Here is a 10,339-nt window from a genome sequence, read left to right as displayed (position 1 = left end):
TCTTAGCATGAAAAAGGATGTATCGAGGCATTTAAATACTTTTGGAATGTTTTAATATTAATTCCAGAATATAAAAATAACTTGAAAGACGTAAGTTTATCTACACTGAAGTGGGAAACCTTAGATCAGTATCTTTAAGATTTTCTTTAATCCACTCATTCGCTTCAGCGTCGAGTTCAAGCGTGAATTAATTCTTCCATTCGCCCACTTTTCGTATTTTTATAATATTTTTATATTTAATTATATATATTTGTGAACTTACGAACAGACTAATTAATTTCCACGGATTAAATTAAATAGTTTATTTCAAAGTAGTAATAATGACAACAACGTTAAATAAACATAATAAAAAAAACCATTCATTGGTAATTATTATTTAAATATGGGAACTCGATATCAGTGTCCTTGAGATTCTCTTCAATCCATTTATCTGCATCAGCTTCGAGTTCAGGTGTGAATGTATCTTTCCATCTGCCGCTTTGTCCTTTTCTAACAAACGAGTCCTTTTCTACAATTTTACATTCCACCAATTCCGAGGAATTTATACACTTATTCTTTTGGAAATTCTTTATATTCAAATGATCGGCCAATCTTGCAATTTGCTCACTACTGTAGGATTTTCCCAAAAAGTTGGCTACCTTCAGAACAGCGTTTGGTAGATCCTACGAATAGGATAAGATATCGATTAACAATATTGATAACCTTATATAATTTATGTTTTTATTCAAAGATAAACTTAGCATTATCATAACGAATATCAAACTTACATTATACATTTCCTCATAGAATATGAACAGCATATTTGGATGATGTCTATGGGACCATGCTTCTTTCAAATGTTTCCAATATGGACTCCATGGTGCTATGAATAATAACAATGTCAGTAATATAATAAATATTGTATTTATTAAGAAGCTAATAACTTACTCAGGTCATTCTTAAAGTATTCCCAAAACTGAGGAAAGTCGCCTTGGTATCCTTGGGTCACAAAAGCCCTGTTCAAGTGATACCATGAGACAGCTACATCCTTTGGATTTCGTGCTACGTATATAATCTGGATAAATTCAAAATAAGATTATCAGTAATGTTTCATTTTTATCTCTGATTCAATGTCTCTGACAATAGATACCTTGCAATCAGCGTCAAGAATGCCAGGCAACAAACTAAATGGGAAATGGGACTTGATGAATCTGGGCGAAGGTAAAGCCTCCAGAACTTCAAAACCAGGTTTAGCAACTTCCAGGCAGAGTTTAACTTTCTCAGGATCACCCTCGTTTATCTTAAGAAGTTCTTTCGTTACTTCCGGATGGTTAAACATGCTGAATCTAGAAACGTAACGCAATTAACATTATCGATGACTTTTTTATACAGTCAACATTCAAGAGGACAATAAGGGGAAAATTGTTCTCATACTCTAGAAATGGAAATCTCTCAGCCAAGTATTTTTCATTAGCAGTATCAAAATCTAAATTATTTGATAAAAGCCAAACGAGCTCTTGAGTCCAGGTAGTACCTGATGAAAGAAGACATTGTTTTAATTAACAAATTAATAAAATATTTGTCACAATATGCTTTACTACATCATAAACGCTTACCTGATCTAGGATAGGATAAAACCCAGGTATCACTAGGTCTTGCTTTGAATTTATAAAATCCTGCACCTTGTTCAGTATATTTATATGGAAAAAAATATTTTTTTTCACCAACGCGAACCCAACCAGTACGTTCACCATGAAACATTTTAAGCATCTCGCTTGTTTTCTTCTTGTCAAGAAATTCATAACTGGGTGGTTCAGAGCTCATTTTGAACACAAGATATTCGAGAAACCGTCAAATAGTTTTAAGTGTTTCCTAAAGAATCTCAGTTAAAATTTGTCATTATTTACAGCCACGGTGTATATTCACTTGTCAAAGTCCACTGAAGTCTTGTTTGACGTTTACGACTGCACACGCACACGACTGATGTAAGTCTGTCTAGTTTACTTTACAAAGATAAATGACACACCAGCTGGCCCTGGTACCTCCTTAGAATTCAGGTCATCTTACTTTCACCTCCTAACAGCTTCTCTTTCTTTGGAGAAGTTACCGTTGCCTAAGGAAGCCGCAGACCCCTTTCCCCAAATTAGAAATTTCTTTTCACTTGTAATGTTGCATACGGGAAATCAATAATTAGAAACGGAAAGGATTAACGCGACATAGTATAACTAAATGAAACTTGCACTTCCTGTTTTTCTTTGTCAATCAACTTTATAGGAACTTCGCGTTACAATTTGACATTCGATCAGTCTTAGTTTCATTGTGAAATCTTAGGTAAGCGTAAATATTGATCAACGTATTTCTCCTTCTACAAAAATACTCTGTGAAACACTATAGTCTTTCTGAGGATATGTCTTGTTTCTCAAATCGAAAGAATGCAGAAAATGGCGTAGTAAAAAAAATTAATGGAAAATGTCATTTTCTTGAGAAACCGTCCAATCCGAATTCACTAGACTAAAACAATTAATTTTACTTGATCGATAAAACTTAGATTCTAGAATTAAGTAACGCCAAAAGCGTGATTGTCTTTAAAAAAGGAAAGACAAAAAGATATTGAGCAATTCAATAGGGAACTATAAATATTAATTATGGCCAATGCGACAGAATCCAGTTTATCAAAAATAAAGATCGTAACTCTCGAGATACACGAAATGATTGGTGATTCAAAACAACATCACTCAATGATCTATTAATTTTATGTTATCTCGAGAATTAAGGATAAACAGGATTGCATCTTATTACTAACTAATTAAAAACATTCGGGTCCTAGTACATTCTCGATAATGGTAACTGATCCACTTGTACGAACGTTTAAGGCATTTTTTTCCACGATTGGAAAGATCTCAACCTCTCCAATCCTGATGATATCATTGTCCTTGGATTGCAACAAATCGTCATCAGTATTTTTATTATTTGTGATATCGGTGGTATCCGATATCTCGGCATCTCTCGATGTACAATTATTTAAATCTACATCAGTCTTATCATTATTAGTTTCAGTCTTCAATGTAATAAGCGTATTGTCGTTTAGAGTCTGAGAAGAGTCACCATTCGAAGAGGTACTCTCCAAAGACCTTGTTCGGATCCTTTTAGCCAGCAAGTTCTTCAGTTCTGGATTGGCAAGGAAAGCCTCGCAGCGTTTTGTGTGCATCTTCATATTGTCATGACGATTAAAAGGTCGACTACATCCTGGACAAAAATACCTGAATATCAAAAAATAAATGTATCGAATCACATTTCTTATTTAGTTGAAACGTAATTTCGAGATTTGAGATATTTTCTGTTTTACCTCTTTTCGCTGTGAACAGCCATGTGCGCTGCGAGGTGAGATTGTTGGGCAAAAGATTTCTCGCAGATGTTGCATTTATACTTTCTGATACCCTCGTGTTTCAAAAGATGTTCCTTAAGTATGTGACTACTTTTGTATACATTAGGGCAGATTGAACATTTATACTTTGCAGCTGCGTGTACCTGAAAGTTGTTGATATAATAGTAACAATTTATATTGTTTCGAAAAATTAGATGATAATAAAAAAAAAAGAATAATACGTACATTTTGATGGGTATGTAAAGCTTTTTTCGATCTGACTTTCTTGCCACAGATGTTGCAAGTATAATCCCGAGAATGTACATTCTGGCAATGCCTTTCAAGCGCTTCTGCATTGCATAAATATGTTGAGCACAATTTACACATGAAGTTTTTATTCTTGGTATGAATGCTCATGTGAGCTCGCATTCTGCCTTTTGAGTAAAAGTCTTTGCCACAGATATTGCAGGTTACATCCTAATAAAAAAAAAAGTCATTAGTGTGATACGTATCTTAATAGAATACGAAATAAAACAACGTTTAACATTGAACTATATCAATTCGAACCTTGGAGGGCTTATGCGTAGTTTTGTGGTAACTCAAAACTTGTCTGCTGGAACTAGAGAAATCACAGAGTTTACAGCTATAAGGTTTTGCTCCAGTATGAGTGTTCAAGTGTTCCTCTAGCAATACTGCAGTGACATATCTCTTTTCGCAAAGGTGACACTCGAAAGGTTTGATTTTAAGATGGCTCTTCCTTATATGACACCGTACATTACTAACTGTTACAGTAGCAAATTCACAACCTCTGCATCGATAAGGTTTCATATTGAGATGTCCCCATATGTGCACCTGACACTTATCCATTCTGGGATAAATCGTATTACAAATGTTACACCGTATACTGATTCTATCTAGCACCGTAAGATTCTTGTAAACTTTTTCATTATCGACAACTGTCATGTCAACATGATAAAGTGTTTCTATAACTTCTTTTTGTTCTTCGCTTATCAATTCTGATACCCTGCCAAACTTTCCATCAGTCGTTTTACGTCTTTCTCGAAAATCCTTTGTACCCTCTGTAGAAATATCAATCAAAGAGGCATCATCGGAGCTCGATGGATAATTCAGACTATTTGATGTCCGACGTCGCATTTTTATGTCATTAGGATCATCCGAGGCTTCGATGGAAGAGCTCTGAGATTTAGTATTTTTTAACATCTCTATGACAGATTTCCTCAATTGCGTCATGTGGTCCTTCTGCATGCTGTGTTCTTTGAACGTATTCAAATTTTCAGTGGAATCATGATTTTCTTCTGTATTGTCTATGGACGATTCTCTGACAGATGGGGAAGAGTTAGAGGAAGCTATGGATGACGTAGCAATGTGATGACCGATGTCATCCTCAGCTTCGTCACCTGGTGGAGGACTTGTATTTGTGGGTTTATTAGTCCCATTTATCTTTGGTTTTTCTGCTGAACACGAAGCTGCTTCATTTGGTAACCGTACATATTCATATTTTTCTTGCTTAACTATAACAGGCACAGCTTTACTTTTTGTGGAATCCGTTAAGATCGTTCCGGACTCAGACTCATTCTCTGTGTGATTCACTGGATTATTATTAGAGTTCATAGGCTCCTGATTACTTTGTAACTCACGTTCTCTCGTCTCTAAAGAATTTTCATTGTTGTCTTTGGAATCATGCAATTTTTTGTTTTCCATACAGGTAAATTTCTTTTGGTTAACTATTGAAATTTCTTGATCATTATTCTTATTAGACGCTATTTCAGTCTGAGTATCTGTACAAATAATCTCATCGACGAATTTTCCAACATTTTGTGAATTATGTCTAACATTATTTTGATCGTCTATTATTTCCTTAACAGTTTCCTCAGTCTTTTTTAAAGTTCCCAAATTTTCCACAACGTCCAATTTCGTGTAGCTTGGCACAGAATTTGAATCTGCATTTTCTTCAGGTAAATTTTTCTTAGGTACAGTGGATTTTGAAATTGATTGACACATTTCAGTCTCTTCCGAATCCGATGATAGATCTTCATGAGAATGCACTGAATCACTTTCAGACAATCTGTTCCTATTCTGTTCAAATTTCTCATCGCAATTAGAATTTTCGTTCTCAGTAAAATTTACGAGCGATTCATTGGTTGTGCTGTTAAGTTTTTGAACTTTCGATTTCTCAGACTGAACAATCCTTATGACTTTTCGTTTCTGAGGAACTTTAGCTGGCAAAATGTTTTCCTTGTCAGAATCAACATCACAGTCTTCATTAAAATTGGTTTCTAAGTTTTGGCGTTCTTTCTAAAATGAATAAAAGGCAAATAATAATTACTTCACGAATTGTTAATTATTATAATGATATATAACTTCGTAAATAACGACGCACTTACAGCTGATAATAGTTCTCGTTGTGTAAGATGACACTTTTCATGAAAGTCACATAAAAATTCCAACGTCCCCATGCATCGCACGCACACAACGTGGGAGAGGCCATCATCTTCTTGTATCTAAAATATTTATCGCAGAGGATATCGAATGAGTTTAAAAATTTATTGGTTCCTAGAAGCATATAATCAGCAAGCACTAAATTAACTTCATTGGGTGGGATGCAAGAGTTAATAAAAAAAAGAGAATCAAATCACATTTTTGAAAAATATTGTAGCTTTATTGGTGTCAAAAATGGAATCGTCATAGTGATCACATTATCAAGAAAATATTTTATTACTTCAATAATTATCATTAATCAATGTCATCAACGATTTCAAGATATAGATTCGGTATTAAAGAAATATATTTCTTGGCTATACAGTTATCGTATAAATAATATTTTATTGCTTTATAGTTTATTATCGAAAAGACACAATTAATGAATCGTGGAATCAATAATTGACTGTCGCTTTCTTTGAGGCAATGATTTAGAATCAAATCGTACAGCTCCTTCAAGTCGAGCGAAACAATATGAAAGGTGTGAAGGCACTTCGAGCAAAGTTACAGTGGTCTAATTATTGACAATTTAGTACTTTGTACCGTGGATTCTTTAATTATGATTAGATTGCATTAATCATGATCAAGAATGGATTTTTCAGCCTGGCAGTTCTTCAAGAAAAAGGAGCCACCATATTAAAGACTGTCTATAATTTTTTAATATCAATATAGTCTTATATTTTATTTGAAATTTTTAGTATTTGTATAAATTTATCATGAGTCTTTTTTAAAAATATATAGATATACGTCATAGAAAATATTCTTCATTCACTGTTCATGATTATAGACTTTGGAAGCCCTGATTGTATATTTTTATTAAAGATAAATTTTCTCTGATTATTAAATTGAGAAATTGGAATCGAGTGGAATGGCAGTCATAAGAAAATCATTTGCTTTTGGAAATTCAAGTAATACACTATCCCTTCAAGTGTCTGGTATGATATTCGCAATGCATGTGTCATATATCACTTCTCGTTAGAATGAATGGAAACATCAGTAGCCTTGTCGGAGAGTTTAAGTTCTTTCGACTTGCCCTCATTCTTCTTGGCATCTTCGAAGTGTCTTCTCCTATGAACCTTCATGTTATCCTGCCTGTTGAATTTCCGTCCGCAAACAGTACATGCGTGTTTCTTCTCTTCGTGGACATGTCGATGAGCAGCCAAATGACTGGCTTGTGCGAATCTTGCACCGCATTTTTGGCACACGTGCTTGCGCAATCCTTCGTGCTTCAATAAATGTTCATTCAGATAGGCCTTCGACGCGTAACGATTGTTGCATATATTGCAGATAAAGGGTTTAGGATTAGTATGCTGAAGCATATGTGCTTTATATTTAGAAGCAACTTTAAAAGTTTTTCCACAAACGTTACAGGTATGCGTGGCAACGTGTCTTGACTTGATATGTTCATTGAGAACTGATAGACTGGAGTAAAGATTATAGCAAAAATGACAGCGAAATTTTCGTCGACTTTTTAAGTGAACGCTCGCTATGTGACTCAATAACCTCGTACGAAATGGGAAAAGTTTACTGCAATATTCGCATTCGAGATTTTGTGGCGGCAGATGTGACTTTAGATGCATCTGCAGAGAAACTTTATGATGATAGCTAAGACCGCAATCAGGACATCGGTAGGGTTTTACTCCCTTGTGAATATTGTCGTGTTCTGTCAAATCGAACTTTGACCTGAATCGCTTAGGACACTTTGGACACTGTATGGGTCGTGGATTTGTATGGGAACATCTTATGTGTTTCATTACGTCGGATTTACATACGAATTTGGCGCGGCAGACTATGCAGACGAATTGCTTGATACCGAGGTGAGTCTTTACGTGTACGGTACATTTATCTTTTCTTTCATAAACTTTCCGGCAAATTCTACAGGCATAACTACTTTGATTTTCCATAGAAATATGCTCGACGTTGTCATCCACTTGAATCTCCTCGCCATCCATTCTAAAGAGATCCTCAGGATTCTTTGAAGCATCCAGCTTCTCTTCGGGATCCTCCAACTCATCGAAATTCGCAGTTCCCTCCTTTGGGTTGCGATTGAATATCGTGTTGACGATATTACGTATCTCAACGCCATTTTGATTCTCAAGTAGACCGACTATCCCAGGATCCACCATGCAGGAACCCTGATCTGGAAATACTTTGGCTAGTACAGTCACAGATTCTGTGTTCTGCTTCTTGCGCAATTCAACTGTGTAACTTATATCCTTTTGATCGGTACCACGATTAGTAGCTTCCTTCACGAATACCTCCATGTTTGGGGAATTCGCTACCGCTGTTAATACTTTATTTAATGTTGACGTAGGGATCTGTATCATGTTCGATTCCTGTTCCTGTGTCTGCTTGGGAGGATTCTGGTTTGAATTGCTGCTATTCGGTGATACTGTAGTTTCCGTAATATCGCTACGACTACGTAATCTACTTGCAATGGGAACTTCTGTTATATTTTCAGTGATTATTGTAGGACGTGATTCTTCAGCGTTTCCTCGTCCTCGTAAACGGCGAGTATCTACCGTTTTACATGATTCGACATTCTGCGCTCTTTCGACATTCTTTTCCTTGACTGATTTAATAGCTTTTAATACGACGGTTGTATTCTTTGTGACACTTTCTGTTTCTTGCTGGCTTCTTTCATTTCTTTGTAATTTTTCAGCACTTTGTGAGGCACGAAGACGTTCCTGTTTGTCGGCTCCATCATTGTCTGAGATCTCTTGATTCTTGCCAGTACCATTCTTGGATGTTGATGTGCTTGCAGCTGCATTGTCAGTCTTAATTTCATCCTGGGAAAAATCGTATTAGACGTACGAGTGGGCACCAATATATATATATTTTTTTAGAAAAACATTTTGGCATGTACTAACCACTCATTTTCATCTGAATTTTCAATAACATTTTTAAGCTCTTTTCTAAAGATACTATAATTCAAAGAAATCTATGAGCTTTGAGTATTGCAAAGTATTCTATTTCATGAAATTCCTTGAATCGAGAACTACATGTATCATTTAAATTGCAGGAGAGCGGTAGAGTTTTGTAGAACAATGAGAATGAGCAAAATAATATATTGACTGACTGACTTACAACATCTGTTAAGGTTGGCAGATTGTACCGATCGCGTAACAGTTGCTGGGTGCGAAGACACTCCTCTTGGAAGTCGCAAACGAATTCGAGTTTTCCCAGACACTGAACACAGATCACCTTGGGCAGAGCATCCCTCTCATCTATCTGCGATTTAAACAAAATACCTTTCGAAAGCTGAACCACTCCACAATAGAAGAAAACATATGAGTTTGAATGAAAGACGGGGCAAATCAATAAGTATCTTATGCCTGACAATCTCAAAGCTAAGGAAAAAGAGGATTAGGAGGCTATTAGTTTTGCAAAACATTCAGCATAACTATACTATTTTGCTAAAATCGATATACTTTTTAAATAAATATTGGCTCTTTGAATAGGGATTTAATATTTGAAACTCTAATACAATTAACAAAAGCAAGTATACCTAAACCCTACCGCTCCAACAGTACATGAATCAAAATATTTTTAATAATTTAGAGCAACAGGTGCCCATCGTACGTCTTACACAATCTAAGCGCTTTTTCCCACCGCAACACAGAATTCAATTTCATTCAAAAATTTCGTCAAAACATAGCAGCATAATAAATTTTCAAGTAACGCATAAAGCTCGCTCGAAGGAAGAATTCTGCATAAATGACAAACAAGGTTGACCATGCTAAAATCACGCAAGAGTATCGACACACAAAAAATCATAAAATATTTTTTTTGCAATTTCAAGCATGTGGCGACAGACGCCATTGCGTTGCGACGCCATGCGCAGCGCTATGCAAAAAGAACTCCGTACGCTGACTCATCTCGAGTACCAGAATCAAACAAACAAGCGATACAAAAACACGAGAAGGAATCCGCCGAATAGCAGTAGAGAAGCATAAGAAAGAAAAATTAAAAAAAAAAAAGGAAATACAATCCCTTAAATCGAATCTCGCCCTCAGACGGCCATTTTCCTAACCCTCGTCGCTACAGGAGAAGCCAGCTTCACCATGATCGCAATTATGAATTGAATTTTCATCCCTGACTCACCAGAATGTTGATTTTCGTATGTATTTTCAGTCCCAATAATCTCTTCGTTCCTTCCTCTCCAAAGACATCAATATAAATGCTGCCACACTGTCCGCAAAGTCTGCAAATCCGTGCCTCTTCCTCCTCCACCTCCATTTTTGTTTACGTTGAAGGCTGCCCGAATACGCTCTCGACTACTTGCACTCCCTCGAAAATTGCGAGAATCTCGGCTTGTACCCTCGGCCGAGAGTCCCGTGTGGACTTTCAGCTTGCGAACGTCGATTCACATGGAACCGAATATTCTAATTGCGAAATAAGAATTCAACGAAATCAAATAAAACGCGAAATTAACGAGCGCCTACACCATGGCTTACTACTAGCTGGTTAGTCGGGCAGGTCTGACTGGGTGAACTG

The 10,339-nt window shown here is 36.0% G+C and overlaps 2 protein-coding genes across 3 annotated transcripts; both read right to left on the bottom strand.

Moving 5' to 3' along the window:
* Window positions 1-287: 287 nt before the first annotated feature.
* LOC107268737 (sulfotransferase 4A1) lies at window positions 288-2,082 on the bottom strand. Its single transcript, XM_015741788.2, has 6 exons — window positions 1,596-2,082; window positions 1,414-1,513; window positions 1,130-1,325; window positions 928-1,054; window positions 768-862; window positions 288-662 (listed from the first exon to the last, which is right to left on the bottom strand). The coding sequence occupies exons 1-6, from the start codon at window positions 1,801-1,803 to the stop codon at window positions 360-362; spliced, it is 1,029 nt and encodes a 342-aa protein (XP_015597274.1). The 5' UTR covers window positions 1,804-2,082; the 3' UTR covers window positions 288-359.
* A 145-nt stretch (window positions 2,083-2,227) lies between these two features.
* On the bottom strand, window positions 2,228-10,332 carry LOC107268722 (zinc finger protein 567). Of its 2 annotated transcripts, XM_015741764.2 has the most exons (7): window positions 9,947-10,332; window positions 8,930-9,073; window positions 5,749-5,865; window positions 3,911-5,659; window positions 3,590-3,820; window positions 3,326-3,507; window positions 2,228-3,239 (listed from the first exon to the last, which is right to left on the bottom strand). In XM_015741764.2, exons 1-7 carry the CDS (start codon window positions 10,079-10,081, stop codon window positions 2,786-2,788), a joined length of 3,012 nt encoding a protein of 1,003 aa, XP_015597250.1. In that variant the 5' UTR covers window positions 10,082-10,332; the 3' UTR covers window positions 2,228-2,785. The 2 variants fall into 2 exon arrangements, with proteins under 2 accessions (XP_015597250.1, XP_015597249.1); XM_015741763.2 differs by lacking the exon at window positions 8,930-9,073 and having other exon boundaries at window positions 9,947-10,316.
* Between the last annotated feature and the right edge of the window lie 7 nt (window positions 10,333-10,339).

The sequence above is a fragment of the Cephus cinctus genome, unplaced genomic scaffold, assembly GCF_000341935.2.
Source record: "Cephus cinctus unplaced genomic scaffold, Ccin1 Ccin1_scaffold0581, whole genome shotgun sequence".
Classification (NCBI taxonomy): Eukaryota; Metazoa; Arthropoda; class Insecta; order Hymenoptera; family Cephidae; genus Cephus; species Cephus cinctus.
This window is presented reverse-complemented; position numbering and strand designations above follow the sequence as displayed.

Coding starts and splice junctions, on each gene's coding strand:
- LOC107268722 (XM_015741764.2), bottom strand. CDS start 10,081: ATGGAGGTGGAGGAGGAAGAGGCACGGATTTGCAGACTTTGCGGACAG. Junction 5,866..8,929: donor TGCCAACCTTAACAGATGTT/GTAAGTCAGTCA, acceptor TAAATATTTTAG/ATACAAGAAGATGATGGCCT. Junction 3,821..3,910: donor CTACGCATAAGCCCTCCAAG/GTTCGAATTGAT, acceptor TTTTTTTATTAG/GATGTAACCTGCAATATCTG.
- LOC107268737 (XM_015741788.2), bottom strand. CDS start 1,803: ATGAGCTCTGAACCACCCAGTTATGAATTTCTTGACAAGAAGAAAACA. Junction 1,055..1,129: donor TTCTTGACGCTGATTGCAAG/GTATCTATTGTC, acceptor GAATTTATCCAG/ATTATATACGTAGCACGAAA. Junction 663..767: donor TCTATGAGGAAATGTATAAT/GTAAGTTTGATA, acceptor TCCTATTCGTAG/GATCTACCAAACGCTGTTCT.